Raw genomic sequence first — 23,040 nt, 5'->3', positions numbered from 1 at the left:
ATGACAGTATCCATAATGGTATCCATGCTAGAAAATACCACCAGTAAAGAGCTAGAATTTAAAATATTGTATAAGACGAGCCATTTCGTGAGCAGAGAATAACTAGCTTTCTGCACATCATGTTAGTCTGTCACTTCTTAATGCAGCTACTTCAGTCTTACACTGGCTAATCAAAGCAAAATAAATGAGTGTCGGGGAAGAAGAGGGAGGGATTTATTAGTCTCAGAAGTATTAATGCAGCTGATACAGGTAGCCCACTGCTTTGCTTTCTGTTCCCTTTTTTAAAAAGAAGCAGAAGCTACAATTATGAATACAAATAAATAAGAAGTTTGGGAAATACAAACCTGAAGCCACTTATAAGAACAGTTCTCAGACACACTATCCATGGAGTCAAAAGGTAAAAATTTCAAAAGCAGTTAAGTCCCTTTTGAAAATTTTACCCTAAATCTCCTTTGCACATATCATAAAAGAAGAAAAGCAAAGTGAATAGCATTAAAGTGATGTAGGTCAATTTCTTTTCTAAGAGCAGGATCTGCTATAGCTTGGTTCTCCAGCCTTCACCAGTGCAGTTGTTCCATTGGCAGAACTGTGACACGGGAATAAAAATACATAATACTGATGGTTCACTGATTCCTGAGAATGGTTCCACAATTTCAGTCTGAACTGCTGCAGTTTCCTCTTGCGTAGGCTGGTCTCTGGGATTAGCCCAATACAGAAAGCCAGGAGACCCAGCAGTTTGACGCAAACTCTGATCTGAGGATGAATGTAACACATCCTGACTGCCCACTTTTCCATGGGGAAGATTTTAACTATGGTAGTGTCAATGTAAATTCTCATATGAGTGATTGCCTAGGGACAGCTCTTCTTTAGGGAGATAACATTGTTAGTCATCACGGTACTAAGAGCTTTCTGTGTAGCCATTTTAGAATCTGATTGGGATAATCCCAGATCAGTATGTGTGCACATTTCCTGGGTGCTGACGCGCACAATCAACCATCACCAATAACCCAGGGCTGATGGGAGGACAAAATGAAAGTTCGTGAGATCACATGGAAACCTCAGGAATTTTTGTTGGCATTGAGCCAGGCACCTCTCTCCAGAACTGTTACTTGAGTGCTATGAGATTCCTGGATACGATAAAACCTGAGAGACAGTCTCTTAACCTTTATCTAAACATCCCCATGCGGATCAAAGAACATCCTACAAAAGGACTCTGACAGAGCACTGAGAACCAGCAACTGAACCAGCACTCTGGACACTGCAAATCCAATTAGTTCCCCTGGAGAGGGCCTGACTGGGGGAAGGAGTGGCTAATTACTAGGTCAGCCTGGGCTGGGGAGCACTAAGGAGTTAATTAGCCCATTAACTGCAAGAGTAGAAAAGGAGCACAGGAAGGACGTGTAAGTGACCTGGATACTATATATTTTTGGCTGACTAAAATCTAGGAATATCTAGATGAAATTACTATAAAGTGGGTGCACAACTGGTTGAAAAACCATTCTCAGCAGTTATCAATAGTTTGCTATCAAACTGGAATGAGGATATATCTACTGGGATCACACAGGAGTCTATCCTGGGTCCAGCCCTAGTTAATATTTTCACTACTGACTTGGATATGGAGTGGAGAGTATGCTTCTAAAATCTGCAGATGACACCAAGCTGGGAGAGGTTGCAACTCATTTGAAGGACAGGATTAGAATTTAAAACGACCTTAACAAACTGGAGAACTGCTCTGAAATCAACAAGATGAAATTCAATCAAATGCAAAGTACTTCACTTAGGAAGTAAAAATTCAATGCACAAATACAAAATGGGTAACAACTAGCTAGGTGGCAGTACTGCTGAAAAGGATCTTGGGAATATACTGGATCCCAAATTGAGTATGAGCCAACAACGTGATGCAGTGCAAAACAAGGCTAATATCAATTTGGGATGTATTAACAGGAGTGTTGTATGTAAGACACAAGAGACAATTGTCCCATTCTACTTGGCACTGGTGAGGCCACTGTTAGAGTAATGTCCAGTTTTGGGTGGATGTGGACAAAGTGGAAAGAGTCCAGAGGAGAACTACAAAAATGATAAAAGGTTTAGGAAACTTGACCTATGAGGAAAGGTTTAAAAAGCACACAAAATACATTAAAGGCTGTTATAAAAAGAGGACAGTGATCAATTATTCTCCACATCTACCAAAGGACAAGAAGTCATCACCAAAATCGGTAGCAAGGTAGATTTTTTTTAAAAACAGGTTAGAAAAACACCTGTCAGCGATAGTCTAGGTATGCTTGATCCTCAGTATGGGGTTGGGGGGGATGGACTACATGACCTCTTGAGGTCTCTTCAAGCCCTTGAGTCCCTCTCCTGCAAATCCCCTTCTGATGCTGTATGTACTTTGTGAACTGATTTTCCTACAATATGTATTGATGAAATACACTAATGAGATGTTAGGTCAATAGTGCAATAATTAACTGCAGAAGAGACATGTGCAATTTAATGCTTTCCTCTGTTTGTTCAGGGATCAATATGAACAACAAATCATTCGGGGTCATCGATGGCCTAGAGCAGTTTCCTAATGTAACAGGCTCCTCTCACTTCATCTGTGTTATTCATCACATCTGTTCGACGGGGACTAAACGTTTGTTCTGATTAAGGCATAGATGACTGCAGTACATCAACAGCTTCAATGATTCACACAGTGAAATCATGAAATAGTGGCACACCAGAATCTCACTCCGATGGTCTCATGAGTGTTTAAATCATTTGTGCTACATTGTTTGTTTGACAATCCTTGAGGAGCTCTACCTAAAATATATCAGAATTGGAAAAAGCACAGAGAAGGCCAACAAAAATGATTAGGGTATGGAACAGCTTCCATATGAGGAGAGATTAACAAGAGTGGGATTGTTCAATTTAGAAAAGAGACAACTAAGAAGAGATCTGAGAGAGGTCTATAAGATCATGAATGGTGTGGAGAAAGTGAATAAGGTGGTGTTATTTACCCCTTTACATAACACAAGAAATATGGGTCACCTGATGAAGTTAACAGACAACAAATTTAAAACAAACACAACACACAGTCAACCTGTGGAACTCATTGCCATGAGATGTTGTGAAGGGCAGAAGTATAACTGGGTTCAAGAGAGAATTAGATAAGTTAATGGAGGATAGGTCCATCAATGGCAATTAGCCAAAATGGTCAGAGACGCAACCCCTTGTCCGGGCATCCCTAAGATTCTGACTGCCAGAAGCCGGGACTGGATGACAGGGAATGGATAACTCAAAAATTGCCCTGTTCTGTTCCTTCCCTTTGAAGGACTGGCCATGACCGCTGTCAAAAAACAGGATATTGGGCTAGATGGAAAAAGGAAAGAGCTCTGAAATCCTTGGATAAAATATATTGTAAATACAAAATTACTACTACTACTGCTAAACTACTACTAATTTTTAAGCTAACTCCAGCTGTCTGAAACATTTAACTATAAAAGCCCCACCATCCTGCTAAATTAAGAGTAATTTGCTCCCATGGAAGTATGCATTCCATGAGCTGCAAAACCCACAACAGATTATTCATTTACTGCTATTAGCCGCATTCCCTCAGAAAAAGGTGTAACATCCCTCGTACCAAATCCTTCCCAAGTTTTAAAGCTTCCTTTCCAATTTTTAAAGTTATCACCTAAAAATATACACATCGTTTTTTTAAAAGTTAGCAGCCATCTGATAATGTAAAACAAAGAAACCTACAACCCACAACAAAAGTTTCAACTCGATATTCTTTGTAAAATTAACTGTTAAGCCTAATTCACAGGGCTATGAATTCTGCATCTTCATGAATTTTGCTGTCTTGCAACAAAACAATACATCACAGTAAGAAAGGAACCTCAATGGTTCTATGCTAGACATGTATTAAACATTGCCTTTTCACTAAACCATGCAAAGATTTTCTGCCCACCGCAATGTCTGTTTTGGTGGCTCTTTGCAACATATAAAACTGTATAATGTAAGAAATGGTTACTTTTGCTCCCCCTATCCTTGTAAATTTAAATCCCCAATGCCATTCTATTTCAACACATCCTCTTTTTAATTTCCATTAAAACATCAGTTATTAACCACCAGAGCGTGGCATTGTGGAAACATCAATTTTTATTTGCAATGCACCCCTGCTACTCTCATTCAGAATGACCTTTTAGGTAAGGAAACTGCTAAACTGGCTACAGTGTACAGTGGTTTCATCAGGTAAAGCACTTTCTAGGTGAAAGCTGAGACACCTCATTTCACTTGTAAACCACATTCAGAGACGATGGGATAGGACAGAAAGCAACTGTGCACATGGATTTCCAACAACATCACCTCTTGCATGCTGATTTCTATCACTCCATGTGTTCGACTCATCTGGTTGATATTTACATGGAACAAAGAAACAAGACAAAAAAAACACCACCACAACACTGGATGGCCTTTGTCATCTCCAGACTGGATGTTGTAGAGTCAAAATACTGATCTACAGCATTTGTATGAAGGGATCTTATGTCATTAAACCTCACAATTATTTAAATTCATAAAGAAGCTTCTATATTTCCATATTCTTCTTCTTCAACATACAGACTTATTCTTGTTTTTAAAAAAAGTAATGAAACACCCTTGCCCCCCACAACATTATTATTGTGATGGACTGCAAGGAAGAGGTTTCACAATAACCACGGGAATATTATCAATGTATTCCTGACACAATCTAGTTCCAAGAATTCATTATACACTATGCAAATAGGCAACAACAGTGCAACAAATCTCTCGGCAGTCACCAACAAAAATAGTCACTATGTGCTCAGAAACAAGGTTGTTAAATACATCCTGGTTTTATGTGTTCTTCAACGCACAGGTCATAACATAGTTACAGGATGAAATACAATTGTTCTGTTAAATACAGCAAGATGATGTTTGCTATCTACTGTACAACTGTCTGAATCTTGAAGTACAGCAAAATTATTTCAACTGTCCAGTGCACTATCTGAAATAGATGCTTCTCATACACTGAAAAAAACCTTCTCTAAATTTAGTACATTCAGTACCTGTGGAGAAACCTGTGTATTAACTTAAAACTATTCAAAATACAGACATAGGTCAAATTTGAGACCTTATTGAAAATACAGGGGAAATTACCTTTCCAATAACATACTGCAGAATCTAAAACTCCTAATAGTCAAGCAGAAGTTCAAGGACAACACACACACACACGCCATAACTTTTTAAAATATCTGTTAATGCACATGTGATGTTTCATTCCATATTCTTTATGAAAATATGCTTATGATATGAATATGACATAACCCATCTTCCATAAAGTATAGCTCAGTTATGTGAGATATCATTGGAAAGGTTATGATTTACTGAATGTAATTATCCAATTTGTATGCCTGTATCATTTCTGTATCTGAAGTTAGGAATATTGACTATGTATCCGTATTTCAGCTATTTTACTTTGGGTGAAGCCCACTGCTAACACTTCAGGTACAACAATGGAAAAGCCAGACAGAGCTCATGGCCCATCAGCGGGTATAATGGACTGCAGAAAGGGACTCATGGATGCTGTAATCCTACAGAGTCAGGTGGTCTTGTCAACTGATACTAAACATTACCTGGGACTTCTTTCAGAGTAACAGCCGTGTTAGTCTGTATTCGCAAAAAGAAAAGGAGTACTTGTGGCACCTTAGAGACTAACCAATTTATTTGAGCATGAGCTTGCGTGTAGCTCACGCAAGCTCATGCTCAAATAAATTGGTTAGTCTCTAAGGTGCCACAAGTACTCCTTTTCTTTCTGGGACTTCTTGTAACTTTCCACTGGAAGGGAAGGGGGGTCAAGTTTGGGAAACAAGGGATTCCCACCTTATGTAAATCCTATTTAAGCATAGGGAGGAAGGCAAGCAGAACTCCTCCTCTCCATGGCCTGTCTGCCAAGAAGAAAGACTGCAAAAGCCCCCTGAAGGGAAGGCGGGGGGGAGTCCAGACTGAGACAGGGGTCCAGTCTGAAAAAAGGAATATAACTGGAACTCTGAACCACAGAAACTTTGCAACCTGCCTGAAACAATATCTAGGGTGAGAAATACTATTTGTAACCAATTTCCTTTGTGAAACTAGATTAGTTTGCGTTTTTGATTTCATTTGCTTAGTAATCTGATTTGTTCTGTTTGTTACCCCTTTTACCACTTAAAATCTGCCTTTTATAGTTAATAAAATTTGTTTGGTTTATTATTAAACCCAGTTTCTGTAATTTCTAACTGGGGATGCGGGGGCAAGAAGTTGTGCATACCTTCCTCCACATTGAGGGAGGAGGCGAATTTCATAATATATCTTTGGGTCTGCACTCCAAGGGAGGTGGACACCTGAGTGCTGTGACAAGACCCTTAAGATGAGCCTTCCCAGAACTGATCTCCTTGTCTGTTTTGTTCTGCAGGCTTAATAGCCTGACTCAGCAAGACAGGTAAAAAGGGTGCCCAAATTAGCATAACAGGTGGGCTCAGTAGTATCTCAGCACATCAGGTGGCCTCCTAATGTTGTAAGTCTGGAACTTCTGGGAGATTTCAACAGTCCCCCTGCCAGCCACCCCAAATCCTGAGAGCACCCTGTGCGCTGACAGCAAGTAGGTTAAATCTTCTGACCTACTGTATGATTTATCACAGGTGTTTTCATTAGTATTTAACTCAGAAATGAAGGGTGTGCCTACACTGACACTCAGGAAAGTTAATCCAAATTAACTCAGAGGTGTGAATTTAAAGCAGTTAGTTAAACTGTATTAAACCCCTGTGCATTAAACCCCTGCAAATTAAAATGGCCTTAATTCGGTTTAGCTTAATTCACTTCAAGGCCATTTTCATTCTGAATGAGTGTCTCTCCACACAGGGGTTTAATGCAGTTTAACTAAGCCACTTCACCGTCATACCTTTAATTAATTCAGATTAATTTTCCTGAGCATCCCCATATAGACAAACCTGAAGTTTCATTGAACACTCCCCTTCCACTATGAAAAATAATTTATAACAAAAGGAAAAAATGAAGAAAAAGTCACTGAAGATCCATTGGTTCTAGTAACTCACACCCTCCCGCCCTACTTCACCCCATTACCGAGCTATTGGAAACCTGACTCCCATTACCTTATATGCTGCAATGTAAAAAGCAATGTGTCTGATGTAGTATCTAGGGTGACCACATGTCCCAATTTTATGGGGACAGTCCCGATTTTTGGAGCTTTTTCTTCCATAGGCACCTATTACCCCCAGCCCCTGTCTCGAATTTTCACACTTACTATCTGGTCAACCTAATAGTATCACATTGCATGAAACAGAAAAAAAAAACGTGAAACAGAAGTATTATTGTAGGATTTAGACTCCAAGAGTCTTAAAAGCATTAACATTTGTTTCAAGACTGTTCCGTTTTGCAATAACTAAACAACTGAAAAGTAATAACATTAAGAAAGAGGTTATTGTACCACTTTTCTATTATTTGATTTTGTTCTTTATTTCACTGATACTTTGCTACTCCTATTGTAGCTGTGAAGTCACTAGTTAATAATTTCTTTGGACAATCACTTACCAAAGTCCATCACTACCTGCATCTACCTTGTTAGTACATTTCTTAATATCTCAGCAATACTTACCTAATGCAGTGATGACAAAAAACAATTATTTGTTATTAGTTCTCCTTATCCCTCTACTTGGCGGTTAACTAGGACCAAAATTTTAAATTTATCTGGGACAAAACACTAGAAAATACATGTAGACAACATTTATTTGTAGTACTGTAGTACCCAGGAGCTCTAGTTGTGATCCAGGACCCCATTATGCTAAGCGCTGTACAAACAGAATAATCCTGAGTAGCAAGAGGATTCACCAAGATGCTGCAATACATATTTTTTGTTTAAATAATTCATAGAATCATAGACATTTAGGACTGGAAGGGATCTCGATAGATCATCTAGTCCAGCCCCCTGCACTAAGGCAGGACTAAGTATTGATTAGACGATCCCTGGCTAACCTGTCCTTTGTCTAACCTGTCCTTAAAAACCTTCAGTTACGCAGATTCCACATTAATGATGATAATGATCCAAGTGGTACTTGTCAATCCAGAGCATACATAAATGACTTATAATTTGATAATGTTTTCTATATTTATTAATCATTTTGATCAATGGATTTATCACTGAACAGGCAAATATGTTGGTTCTATTGCAAATCAACAATACAATGTGATGGTGGCCTCATCTGTATGACTTGCCAGAAAGACTGAAAAGGTACTATAGCCGAGTAAGACTTATTTAAAATGTATTTCTTCATCTAACAGAACCCAGGTAAAAGCAGATGAAAAGGCTTAACTGAAAATATATCATTATTCTATATTCTTCTGAAAATAGTTTACAGTAGTTTCCGATACTGAATTAGATACTAACTCTAAAGACGATTATTTGTTTAGCTGATACAATTGTTACTGTAAGGTACTTAAGTAAAGCTGTCATTATATTTTAGCAAGTACAATGTGACAATTTCTAAACTGTAGATTTTAATAAGTCTTATAAAAATAAAGGTACATATATTATACAAGATATATGTATACTAAAACTAAATAAAAACTGGACAATATTCTCAAACACAAGTTCCACTATTTTAAATCTAAAATTAATGAAAGCAACAAATAGCAAGATTAAGATGCAGGGTTGTTGTTTTTTTTAACCTTACTGGAGTTAAAAAAAAAAACCCCCTTCATCTATGATTTTCTGTGGGATGTTGACACTAACACCCTCCCAAAAATAAAGCAAAGCGTATTTCTTACCTTCACCTACCATAGAAACACCTATTGACATTCCCATGAACTTGCTTTTGGTCCATACATGGGTGTTCACACACATTCTCTTCTCCTTGCATTCACAGTAAAAGCATGATACTGGTGGGTGATGGGATACTTGTTCAGCTACAAACCTCAGCTTGTAGCACTCTGATTGGTCCTGGCCAAATTCCTTGGTTTGGTCCTTAGAAACTACAGAGGCACTGTTAGTTCTGAATGATTTCACTTTGTCTTTAGGCACATCCCATGAGCAATGAAATGATTCACCAATTATTGGATTATAGGGTTTCTTGGCAACTGCTCCCTTTCGGCCTTCATGAAAGGCTGTTAGATAATACTCCACAAAGCAAATAATTCTTTCCTCAGGAGTGGCTCCAGCTGCAATTGACAAAAACAGGTCTGGATGCGCCATGAAATTTGCATACATCTCCAGCAGAGATCTTTTCTCCAAAATAAATGTTGGAAGCACCACCTGTATTCAAAGCAGACAAAGGCAGGTATGATTCCCCATGATTATACTACAGTGATAGTAAACAGTTACGACAACTGCAATTTTAGCTGAGCCAAGCTTCATGATAGCTGTTTCCCCCCCCCCCCCCGCCAGAGAGCAATTTCTCTTGGAATACAGTATAAATAATGAATCAAGGAAAAATTAGCAGTCTTGATAACTGTACAAGCTGCTGCCTATGTCATTACAGTTCTCAATGGCAGATCCAGTGACATGGATCCACTATTTCCCCTTTCTCTCTGGTCAGCTAATAAACAACCCACTGTTCTTAGAAGCCTTCATTGTTTGAGAATGTGAAAACAGTCTGGTACAAGTTAATTTAATTCTAACACCACACAAACTTGAGCTGAATTATTATTAAACCTCAAAAAAAAATAAAAAAATAAAAAAACCTTCGCAGACTCACAGCCTACTGAACATTTCAGAGGATGCTTATATAAATAAATGTGCCCCCGTTTCCAAATGGTTAGTGAGAGCACAAAATCATCTAATTAACATTGGCTGAAAGAGTAATTTTGTTTTGTCAATAATAGTTTTACTGAAAACTATTCCGATGCACTGAAGGGCAGCAGAGGTCTGTGGAACACAGAATAATGTCTTCCTCCTCTACACAGGACCACAGGAGCGAAACTAGTGAGGAGTTACAGCTCACAGGGGAGACATACAATGTATTATCTACATGACTTAAAGTGAACTGGAAGTGCCAGATCTGTCCTTGTCACTTAGAGAGACACTTTTCCACTATCTACCATCACTGACAGGGAATATGTTTGGAGCCACAGGCAAATCAGGAGCCAGGCTGCGGTAGAATGAGTATTAATGATCCCTGGGAATACTCCCAAGTAAATACACTTGTGGCCTCCTTTCTACACTCATCTGGCAAATGAATTTCAACTTTCCTCTCCTTTGAGTTTCCTCCTTTCTCCATCATACCCCTTTTCAGTTCATCCTTCTGCCCTGCTCCAAGAATCAGGCAAAGACAGAGTGATACCATCCCCATCTTGAATGTAAGGAACCTTGCCACTCCCCTCACTGTTATAAAATCAGACTAATGCACAGTTTAAGCCTTTTTAGTGAGTAAAGATAATGGAAGCTATCACGTATTTATTTCCATTCAAATTATAAAATTACAATTAACCCACAAATATTTCTTTGAATGGATTCTCTCAATGACCCAAACCCATTCTGCCATATGCTACTCTACCATTGATCAGTGTTTCATAAGTGAATCAGAACAGCTGCTCTTCAGGCAGACAGGGACTGGTATTGTTGCAAAGTTACTGTTCATATCCAAGAAGAAGAGAGACAGCTACACTGATTTAAAGGGCTCTGCTAATGTATTAATATTGTGGGCTGTACTGTATCTTTTATGGATCCCTTCATCATTTTTGGCTGTTTTAAATATATCATGCAGAACTGATGGTACATTTTTCTTCTGGGTCTGTACACTCTTGGGGACTCTCTATCAGCAATGCATCTCCTACTGGACTTAAGCCCCAATCCTGCAATCTGTTGCATGTGTTTGGATCTCTGCATGCAGCCCTGCTGAAGCTGCATAACCCACACCTTACATTGTATTGGCTTACTTATACAAAAGAATTCAATAACTAAAACAAATAGCGGTGGATATTTTGTTGCTTTTTAAGTTTGATTCCAGCTTTGAAGAGTAGTGGGAGAAGATCATCACAAATCATATCAAAACTGGTTTCACAGATGAAAAATAATTAACATTTTAAAACATTCACTTTCAGCTCAAATATTTATTGTCTGGTATAATTCAAATAGCAATTCATCACAGTTGCTACCTGCTTCAGTGACTTAGATTTACTATATTAAAAAAAAGCTTTAGCTGTACATCTCAAAAAGTGTGTGCATCAAAAGGAGGTTGATAGCCTTTAAAAAAAATGGGTTTCATGTTCTATCATCCACAGAAAGTTAGCGATAGTTCAACAATGTATTCATTATGTCGACTTCAAGGAGGAGAGGAGGACTGCAAAGCCATCCTTTTGGTAAACCAATTCTTCCCTTTTGCCCAAGTGGCCGCATCTGACAAGAACAACATTTATTTGCACAAATCAGGGGTTGGAGAGTAGGGGGGAAATGAAGGAACACATTTAAGATGTTGCTGATTTTGTGATTACATTTTAAAGCTGAAAAGATTTCATCCCCCGAGCTTGCTTGTCAACATCTTGGGGTTCATTTCCATGTTCTCTACTGCTGGATTTATCCTCTGGAGCCAGCTGCCAGCATAACTGCTTAAATAGGCATTAAAAATACTCAATGCTTTCACTATAATTTCAACTGCTGATTAAAAAATTTGAGAGATAGAATTCTAACTCAAACTTATAACTTAAAAAACACCCAGCAGTTTACAAGAAAAGATTTCAATTCCCATATAACAAAAAAGGCTCCACAGCTAACAACAAAATAACTAAATAGTTTCAAAAATGAAATCTCTGCAGTGGAAAATGATTCAAGTTTTTGAGCTTTCACTGAGTGATTTCATTGGGTTTTAAATCTATGTAACTTTCAAGAGTTCTAAAAAATATCTGTACAATGTTCTCTTGAACATTGAAACTATATACTGTATACTTTTGTATTTAACACCACCATGCACTAATATAAACAGTCCAAAAGATTCTGATCAATTTTTGGAGTTGACCCTCATTCTCAGAAATTAGCCAGTTTATACAGTTTTTCCACAGAAACATATAGGAGTTGTGAAAAAACTACTGTATCCCCCTGCCAGTGCAGGAACATTCTCCATATATAGTAGTTATCCATGCGCTCACTAAAGCGACAGTTTTCTCCCCTTTCCTGGGAGACAATTCCACAGCTTAACACAATGCACGGCCCAGAAATTTGTACAGAATTAGGAATGAGAAGATTTACACTTGTAACTGGAGCCATCCATTGCACTCCAGACATTTTTGTATTTGCACAAAAGGGTAAGGCTGTCTCTTCTTTTTTCACTTTGGGGGACCCTGACAAATAAAAAATTGCAAATAAATTTAAATAGAATGAGTACCTTTGTGGATTGCATGCTCAGGTAGCATAAATCGTCTGTACTAAATAATCCACTAGTCAAAGCCCTAGAGGAATGGCAGTTCTTGCTACCCCTTGGGGTTTCACAATTAGAAAAAAGCAGTCTAATAGGTGTTCTGCTTTCCTCCTTGAGGATGGGGGAGAGTGGACGGACTCGGAATAGGATTACAATCTGCCTCTACAGGATTTTATGAACCCATCTACACTTAATGCCATTTCAGGGTAGCCATGACCATAATCCTTTAAAAGATTTGTTTCAAACCACCACTAGATCCAAGTGCCAGTTGGAGAAAGTAAGTGTGCGACTTCTTAGGACCAGAAGTATTTATTTCCTTTGTCATTGTTTGCTGTGGGGGCAGAGTGTACTGATTTAAATCAAAACAATTTAAAGTCAGCAAGCAGAAAACCTTAATTTAAGTAGATAAGGTGGATAAGGTAATATCTTTTATTGGACCAACTTCTGTTGGTGAGAGACAAGCTTTTGAGCTCACGCAGAGCTCTTCTTCAGGTCTGGGCTAGATCTTCCCAGACCCTGAAGAAGAGCTCCGTGTAAGTTCAAAAGCATAGGCAGCATGTAATGGAGGCCAGGGGAGGCTAAGCCTCCCCATATCTCATGCTGCCGGGGGCAAAGGGGCAGTGTGAGATTTGGGACCCCCTGAAAAATCTCCTCCTGCTATGGCCCCAATTTTGGAGGGGGGAGAGTGAGCAGGGGCAGGGCCTGAGGGCTGAATGGGAGTGGGGCATTGGCTGGAAGAGGCAGGCAGGGGGGCTAGCTTTACCTGCCACCCATGCTCAGAAGCATGTCTCCCTCACCTACAGAAGTTGGTCCAATAAAATGCACTACCTCATCCACCTTGTATCTTAAATATATTGAGACCAACATGGCTATAACACTGAAAACATTAATTTAAATAATCAATTCTAATCTTATTTTGCATTTGTACTTTTTAGTTATTTTCCTAAATAAAGGTTGATTTTCATTGGTTGTTAACAATAAAAACATTGATTTACAACTAAAAAATAGCATTTACTGTAAATTTGGTGCTTTTTTTCCCTCAGTAGAAGAATACTACATATATTTATTTAAGCAATTACATAGCTTAACTTCAATTATTTAGATTCTTTCTTTAGACACTTATTATGTTAGAATGGTAATCAATGCATCTCTTATTTATTTGTGCCATGCTCTATTTCAATAGAAATTCAAATTCAGTTACAAATGGAGAAAAGACAGCTTTTTATTAGTTAAATAAAACTACCTTAAATATGCTGGATACATAAAGAAAAAGGTTTATCAAAAGATTTACAAAACATTTTTGCATTTAAAACTGATTTATTAAACAAAGGCAGTATTATCTGCCATTAATGAATTGAACCGATTATTTCTGGTTAGGATCTCCTTCAAGATTTTGGAACTAGTAGATCCCATCCTCTCACACTTGGTTTTCATTCACAGACTGGAAGATGAAAATAAACATTCCTGCTTTTTCTACTGCCGATTGGTTTCTTAACTTATGATGAACTAGTCATTGAGTTGAAGTCGTTGAATAAACTGAAATGAATGAGCGCACTGCACCTTAAGCCTGGGGGGCATTGTCCAGCTTGCCAGGAGAAGGAGAATAGTGCTTTACGGATGTGGGGGTAAGAGAGGGGCTCAGAAACCACTGGAAAAGGGAGCGGGTAAGCATGGCAACGCTGACTCATCCCCAGAGACAGGAAGGGCTGGGGAGTTGAAAAGGAGCAAGCCTGGCAGGAGAAGCCCCTTTTCCCCAGACCAGGCGGAGCAGTCCCCATCCCCACTTCCCCTGGAAGTGGCAAAATACCAGGTTTGGTCAGCTCCTGCAGTGGGCATCGTGCTACCCGCTCCGTCCTCAGGGGGCTGGAAAGGAATTTTTCCCTCACCACTAGATTGGCCTAGGTGGAGTGTGTGTGTGTGTGTGGGGGGGTGTTCACCTTCCCCACAGCCGGATCAGGGAGGACTTTGCTATAGTGAGTAGGGAAGGGAGTTAGGCTATGATGTTCGCAACTCATTCAGTAAGTGTAGGGCAGCTGTCCAGTGCAGGAACTCCCCAGAGAAGGGATACAGTGACCAGATAAATGGAAGGACTTAAAAAGGAGATGTTAGTGAAGGACTTAAAAAGGAGATGTTTGTTAAAGGAGCAGAACAGGGGCAGGTGAGAGGGTGTTCAGGGCTCCTGTAACTGGCATGGCAGGAGCCAACCCCCCCTTCCTTTATAGCCCACCTTAACCCCTGTAACCACATGGGTTGGCTGGGGACCAAGATGGAAAAAGGGGAGGCTGGCATAAACCCCAAGGTAGTTATTGAAATGATCATGGGGTTACCTGCACAGTACACTTTTATCTGCTGGGTAGTCCCAGACATCTAATAATAAAGTTGCAGCCTGATTAAAACCATATCAGGTGTCTCCTGTCCTCCTTTCGGTACAGCCGGACAAGAAGGCATTCTCTGTGCCTACAGGAAAAGCTATTGCTGTCAAAAGCTGGTTTAACACTTCAGCATACTCTGGTTCCAGCTGCTTAGCCAGTGACATCTCCTAGTTCAGTGGTTTGACTTTCTTTAAAACTTCAAAGCAAACATGTACAGATTAATATTTTTTTCATTTAAATGATTTTTACAGATTATAATACATTTAGGCCTTAACATAAATACCATAATTTCACATTTAATTTTAAAAAGATTTTTTAAAAGCCTGTATTTAATTAATATTAAACCATTTGCTTTAAATAAAAATGGGAGTTTTTTTAATTAACATGATTTATACTTATCCACTTTGCTGTGAGGCAAGAGAGTTGGGCTGCCATTCTACTGAAGGGGGAAGGGAGTATCTGACAGAGCCACTCCCTGACAATTCACTGTTTTAAGAGGGACAGAAGCATTCTACTATTCAAAGACATCATTGTGGGAGTAAAAATAGGGTACATTTGCATCCCAGTGTTAAGCTTTCAAGCCAGATGTCATTTGAAAAATAAGCAAAAAGTTTTGTAACATGGGAAAATAAACTACCATGTCCATTTCTGATGAATGGATTTATTTCTTCTCTTCTGGGTTATGGCATGACTTTGTTGCTGTATATGTTGTCAGCCATTTACTTCTAGGATAGCAAAAAAACTGGGAAGAGAGGGGAGGATACCAGGCACCTCAGGAATAGTATCCAAAGTTGTCCCAATTGATCTGTCTGATGGAATGCGTGTGACCAATAACACAGCTATCCAAATTACAGGACAGAAATGGCTGCTGAAAAAGTATTAGGCTAATAGTAATTTCATTAAAAGCCAAAGAATGAACAAATTTCAAAAATTATTTGCACAATAAATCTACTTTAAAAAGCACGTTAAAGTGCAGCCTAAAAACCTTGATCCAGCTAAAGCCTCAGTGCTACGCTGTGATCTACTAATGCAGAGCCATGGACCCACACGCGGCGCCTCTGATTGCGGTGGAAGTCCACGTGAGTGCAGGAGCCTGCTCTAGCAAAACCTGATGAAATCAGTGATGTCAAGTCAAAATAGCAAGTGCAATATAATCCTTCAATATGAAATGTGGCCGCACATCTCCTTCCAGCAGCGAGCACCTCTGCAACATTAAAGTGCTGCTATTCTCTCCTTAGGAAACTTGAGTCAGTTTATATGTAGCCAATGCTAATATGCCAACATAAGAAACCAGTCCTTAGGAAAGGGAAAAGATGCTGTTTTCTTTTATATGGCTCATGAATTTTATGATAAAGTCTTTCAGGAGCAATTGCCACTAAGTGCTCAGAAGAGCACTCTTTGGCCACGTATGTATCGTACAACAATTTCTACTTTATGAAAGCAACTGAAGAAAAAGCCCTGGTGGAGTAGGCACTGAGAAATTCAAAAACACTTAAAACTAAACTGAAGTAATTTCAAACATCTTTTGATTTTAACATCCTCTCTGTCACAGCTAGCTCCTGCAGACCCAAAAGCTGACCAGTATCAAAGTTATCTGGGATCTGACTTTTAGAGGAACAGTTAAAAATGAAGTAAGTATGGTCACCAAATAAACTAGGCTTTGTTTCTATATAGGCTAAAGGTTGCCTCCCTGTATTAGTCAGCAATCTAGACAATTTTTAAAAATAAATAAAACCAACCAACCAGTCAGTACTTTTTTAAAAATTCCCAAATGGTTAGAAAAGGTTTTTAGGCCATGGTAATACAGTGGTCTTACTGATACTCTTACTATTTGCATTCATGCATCATTCACACTAAAAATGAACTTGACGTGGCTAAACAAGTTTCTTATTCTTCATTCAGCATAAACATCTATATACACATACAATTTACCAATATTAGGGTCGGATGCCATTCATCCATGTGCTCCAAAGTTCACATAGTCCTCTGTAATGCTCTGTCAATGTGATCGGAGATCAGGGTCAGAGTATAGATTCTTATGATCTTTACTTATTTATTTTTGCACACTTAGGAATATTTACATTGTTACAAAAAACAAACAACCCACACTCACAGCCTAACAAATTATCATCCTTGGGGGGAAAAACGTTTTTTGATTCTCACATTGGATGAGAAGTGATTGATCAGAAAACAAGATAGTAATGTTTCACTTGCTATAGACTCAATTTAATGTTCCTCTCATTCATACTATTTTGTATTTGGGGGTTGTGTGTGGCAGCACACAGACAGCGAAGGGACTGGAAATTTAAAAAAATCCCCCATCACCATCTCGAAGCAGCTCAAAGATAGTTTGATATATTAGACTGAAATAGTTTTACTGCCCCTCAGGTGTTTTTGTGGGGTGATAAAAGTCACATAGGTTACCAAAACTAGAAAATGGTTTGCGAAATAGAAGGTGTTAATGGTGAAGGTCTATGAAGCTTCTAGATCTAGTGTAACATTCTGAATTCAGGATAGAAATGTTACAGTATTTCTACCAGACCACTAAAGTTGAAGAGCCCTAAGAGGCTGAAGAATGCAAAAACAAACAAACAAACAAAAATACAAATAGTATGCAGGCCTGGGTGTTTCTCTCACCTCTAAGAAATGAGAACAGAAGTAATACAGAAATGAAGTGGTGAAACTTTGGTTGCACCCACAAACAAACATTACCGGCAGTATGGGTATCTGATATTTTTTGCAATGGATTAAAGGACTGTTTAACCTTGAAGTTGTCATTTTCATATTATTTTGTCTTATTATTTCAACCATTTTAGGAGAAGAATGTATATATGCAAGTATATGAGGAGAAGACGGACCACACTGGGCAAATCCTTTATTTCAGAGAAAAATAATATAAAGTAAATTAATAACATTCGGTTTCTAAGATCAAAAGGAAAGCAAAGCAAAGCTTTTTTGTATATCCACATGCCCCTGAGAAGAGCTCTCTTTCATAATTACTCTACCATACAGACACAACTCTCTGATCTTCCCATACTGCTTTTATCTGTGGAGGAAACAAGTCAGAATAAATTCATTTTACTTATTTCACTTCTTTGACGATAACAGCAACAACAACAAAAAAGCTTTCTGTAAGCGCACTCCATGCCATTAAGAAAAAAAAAATCCTCTCAATGCCTATGCATCCACAAGAGATAAAATCACTAGAGAGTGGAATACAAAATTATTAACAGAAGGAAGCTCTCATTTTCAAACTATCTACAAATTTTCCAACTCTGCAGGGGCTTACAGAAAATCTCTCAGGTGACACCTCTACAACAAGATTCCTTTATTTATTTATATATATATATAATGTAAAGTAATATATATATATCATTTATTTGAATGGTTTCAGAACAAAGGAATACACAAATGTAATCTTTTGTAATATGACTAACAAGAAGAGTAGTTTTGTCCTGACCAGCCATAATTTTGTTATACTAAATTGCCTGAAGTTTTCATGTGATCCAAAGGTATTGGATACCAAAGTACTAATTAAACCCATCTTCCTTGTTCCATAAATTGAAAGCTTTTAACTCCCAGTGTTCACATTGTCTTTTTAGAAGCAGGTGAAATGAAACTGACTATGGGCCTAATCCTGCATTTCTTGCACAGCCAATAAACCCACTGCTTTCATGGGTGTTTTGAATGTACAAAGAATGTAAGATTTTGCCCTGAATGAATGGTAAGAAAAGGCGATAAAGACCCTGGCCTTGCAAACATTTATGCATGTGAGAAACTTTACTCACATGAGCAATCATACCAAGTCCAATGAGTCTACTCACACCACAGTCATAGGTGCTGGAACAATTTTTTATAGTGGGTGGACTGACAGCCATTGTAAACCCTGTGTATGATGGAAACCACTTCAAACCAGGGGGTGCTCTCGCACCCCCAGCACCACTAGTTCCAGCATCTATGAACATAGTTAAGGACATGTGTGTAAGTGTTTACAAAATGAGGGCCTTAAAGAGCAACACAGAAATTTTATCATGGCCTCTATTCTGCTCCTGATGACTATAATGGGACTAAAAGATTTGGTCAAATGAAACTGTGAGCTGCCCTGTGGAAACATTATACCACAATTCCAGATTTGTTTGGATTAAACTGTCACTGTCCCAAATGGAATGTGAGGTCTTGTTTTGAAGCCCACAGTGGAGTCTAATTTTCTAAGACAAATACAAATCTGTAAAGCTCCTCCACCACTGCCTACAAACAAACAAACCTTTTCCTCTCCTTCATGTCTGCAGCTCCTGCGGCTGTCGTTTGACATGAAAAGCCTGTTTAAGAAAGCTGATCACCCTCCATATTGCCCCGGGATGGGACCACGCTTTTGAAAAGAAGCAAATCTATGAAAACTATTGGTTAAGAGTTTGCAGAATAGGTTGGGATCTGAAACAAAATAGTCTGGGAGGAAGAACTGATTTAGTAAGAAAGAATGCGCAACTTAAAAAAAATATATATGGATGTAATGTGCCTACCCTGGTTAGATCCATGCCAAGTTTGAGCTGTGAGATGAGATGAAGAATTATGCTACGCTGATCTTCCATGACTCCTAAATCCTCCTCTTCATTATCTTCGGTATCTGTCATCTCATCTTCAACCAGGATCAACTCAGGAGCTGAATGCTAAAATGAAAACAATCACCAAGCATCACCAACTGGATAAACAAGTAGCAACATATGTCATGTACTTTTGCATGCTTAAAAATGGGGATAGCACAGAGCACCCAGAGGGTCCCCTTACAAAAATCCACTTAAGGCTGTACCACAACTTTGATGTTCCAGTGGCAACAATGGTGATTATTAGCAAGTATTAATTTATAAATTATTTTATAATATTTGTACTGCAGTAGTTCCAGTCAGCAACAGGGGCACATTGTGAGAAGTTCTGATACAGGTATACAAAAGCAAAATGCCTTCCCCTCCAGAAGCTTGTTCTTTTCTTTATCTATTAAGTAACAAGCACGGTTGAGAATCAGTATCCTCAAGAGAGTTTCAATTTACTAAACCACTCATGTAAATAAATATCTTAAGAAATCATAATATTAAGGACTACCTTCACATGATTCTTCCCCTCATTCATCCCAATTGCTCAACTCTGGAAATCATGGATCAAGTAAATTTTGAATAAAATGCTTTTCAATGCTAATTTGACCCTTATAGTCAAGAACTTTCTGTAATGGAGGTAAATTGGAGTCTAATCAGACGTATATACATTAATGTGAATTTTTCTGCTCATTGCAGTGCTATGAATTCGTGGCATGGTGTTCAACATTTAGCTTGTTTGTGTTCAAGACAGAGGAGCAATAGTACATCTGCCCATTTTCCAGATATCAATTAAGGATTAAAAAAACAGAAAAAGCATGCCACTTCCCTCCAAAGTATACAGAGAGTGTGTGTGTGTGCGTATGGCGGGGGGTGGGGTGGGGGGGAGGAGGAGTATAGTAAATTCTGCAACAAAACATAACACTTTCTTGCCTCTTAAATTGCAATATATTAATTAACTACATCTGGGTGGTAATTATTTAACTCAATTCTTTTAATATGGAATTCACTCCCCTTGGTGGTTCATCAGAGGCAGAGTCTAACAAGCTTCAGGGCCAGGACATGAATTATTTGGGTTTGCTTTTACAAGTTCTTTTTTTGTTTGTTTACATTGCTGAAAAATTTACAAGACAGTTGTTCACATTTCTTGAGGCAGCACCAATGGTTCTTTACTGCTAACTCTGGTGTGTAGCTGTGTCTTATATAGATTTAATTTTGTAAAGAAAGAATATCACTGCGGCAGCAACAGTTGCTCTATTACACAAATCAATAAATAATTTTAAAGAATTACAAAAGACAGGCTGTGATGATTTTTACAGCAAAGTCTAAACATTCCAAGCAAAAGACAAAAAACTGACATTCTGCTTGTTCTTTTATTGTACACAGAATTGGGTTTTAAAACAATTTGCTCGGAAGACCATCTATAATCATGTTAGAGCCAAAAAATGCTCATGTGGCTTACAATATTAACATACACAAAGCAAGACTTATTTACCAATATTCTACAGGCTAGTCACTATTCTGTATAGATGTTTCCATGATTTGGATCAGGCTTTTTTCTTTTTTCTTTTTTTTTTATAATCGAATGCATGTTTCAACAGCTGTCCTCCAATATAAACCATTACTAGAAAATCTCTGAACTCAAATTAGTTATGTTAATTTCGTCTGGTGAAACACCACTAGAACACAGAGCAATTAAAAAGGTTCTTTGTAACTACTCCATCTAGAAAACATTATATAATGCCAAACCTGGTGAGCTGTAACCTTAACAACTGTGGAAGCTTTTGAAAGGGCAAAACAACCACTTTTCTCCACTCAGAAAAATGTACAGCAGGATAACCCACCCACCACTAATCAACTAATGCATGATTGACAAGTTCAGTTTCAGTATGTTAGCACATAATCTGACAACACTTACTATACGTGATCTAATTCCATAAGCATATAGTAGATGCAGAATGCTGCAGCCCTATGCTGTTATGTACATAACTGAATTTCATCTGGAGGGACCTTCCGAACTTACAGTAGACGTTTCTACAGCAGGCTTGCCTTTCATCCAGCTTGACCTCATCAAGAGTACTGTGCTACCGTTATCAGTACCGCTGCTCTTGCTGCTAGCTTGGCTAATGGCGCACAAGCTAGAGCTGGAATCAGTAGTACTAAGAACAGGCAACAGAACCTCCCCCTCCCCTTCCCAACCCCCCCCCTTTTTTTTTTTAATTTCAACGGAGTTTAAAAGAGTGTGCTGATGTCAATCTGCTGCCTGCATTTCTAGTCACATGACATTGAGATCTGTGGGCTTAACTGCAAATAACTCCCACTGGAAAGATGTTGCTGCTGTTTCCTGAAGGATATCCCAGGGGGCAGCTTTCTGCTTCTATTTTTTAAAGTTTCCCCAAGCACACATGGGCAGACAACAGCCTCGCAGGAGGAATATACTTATCTTTCATTTGACAGACTAGTAGATAACAAGCTCTCAAGTGACACCAAAAAGCTGTAACTAAGCTTTCAGCTAATAGAATACTGACAGCCATGTGACCCTTAACAGTTAATGAAAAATTACTGACACACTGGACAAGAGATTAAATTACTGACAGAATACACTGAGAATTTTCTTTTTCTTTTGAAAACGATATATTCCTCTAGGTACACAGTTTTCAGATTTTTATTCTTCATAAATTCAAAAATGTTACTAACCAAATACCAACTGGCTACTGTTTCTGTTCCAATTTAGTGCAATGGTACAACACTGTAATATTATATTTGCCTACTCATTTAGGGTATTTTTTTTAAATGAACAAGAATTCTTTCCTTGCATATCATTAAGCTGAATGAGTAGATTTTTGAACCTGGGATTCTACACTTTTAAGGGCAACTTTGAAGGTACAGTCCATAATTAAGGCTATGTTTTAGTCATGGGTATTTTTAGTAAAAAGTAATGGACAGGTCAGGGACAGTAAACAAAAATTCACGGCCTGTGACTCGTCTATGACTTGTACTATATATACTCCTGACTAAATCGGGAGGGGAGGGAGAAGAGCCTGGGGGTTCTGTGGGTGCTGGGTGGGGGGGGGAGGCCTGGGACCACCATGGGTGTTGGAGGGGGGGCAGTGGCAGCACGTGGCCCAGGACCCCCGCTGGTGAGGGGAGAAGGGGTTGGCGGGGCCAGCAGGCTCCCTACCTGGCTCTGTGCCTCCCTGGAAGCAACGACATCCTCCTCCCTTAGCTCCTAGACAAAGAGGAGGACAGGCAGCTCTGCATGCTGTCTCCACCAAGAGCGCCAGCTAACCGTGCCAATGGGAGATGGGTGGGGGGGGCCCATGTCTGCAGGCAGAGGCAGTGTGCAGAGCTGCCTGGCCATGCCTCCACCTAGGAGCTGAGGGATGTCTCCGCCCACCCACCGAGGTAAGCGCCACCCAGAGCCCTCAACCCTTCCCGCGCCCCAGCCCCCCACCCAAACTCCTGCTGCTGCTGTGGGAGGGGAACACAGTGGCCCGAGACTGCCCCAGCAGCGGCCGGTGCAGCTGGCCCAGGGGCTGCTTGAGCTGCTCGGGCAGCCTCCGGGCCAGGTGCACCGGCCGCTGCAGAAATCACAGAGGATTTCCATAATCAATACAATTGTCAATGTCATGTGAAACTAGTATATTATGCTTAATATTTAAAAAAAACCCTAACATTTCCCTAATT

The 23,040-nt window shown here is 39.1% G+C and overlaps 1 protein-coding gene across 3 annotated transcripts in view; it reads right to left on the bottom strand.

Moving 5' to 3' along the window:
- OSBPL10 (oxysterol binding protein like 10) overlaps positions 1-23,040 on the bottom strand; it is a 189,473-nt gene that overhangs the window by 17,309 nt on the left and 149,124 nt on the right. For all 3 annotated transcript variants that reach the window (XM_048838665.2, XM_075125718.1, XM_048838666.2), the window contains exons 7-8: positions 19,288-19,434; positions 8,815-9,298 (exon numbers count right to left, since the gene is read on the bottom strand). In XM_048838665.2, the coding sequence (XP_048694622.2) occupies positions 8,815-9,298; positions 19,288-19,434 (631 nt within the window). The remainder of the gene's footprint in view (positions 1-8,814; positions 9,299-19,287; positions 19,435-23,040) is intronic.

Source organism: Caretta caretta, chromosome 2, assembly GCF_965140235.1.
Source record: "Caretta caretta isolate rCarCar2 chromosome 2, rCarCar1.hap1, whole genome shotgun sequence".
Lineage (NCBI taxonomy): Eukaryota > Metazoa > Chordata > Testudines > Cheloniidae > Caretta > Caretta caretta.
This window is presented reverse-complemented; position numbering and strand designations above follow the sequence as displayed.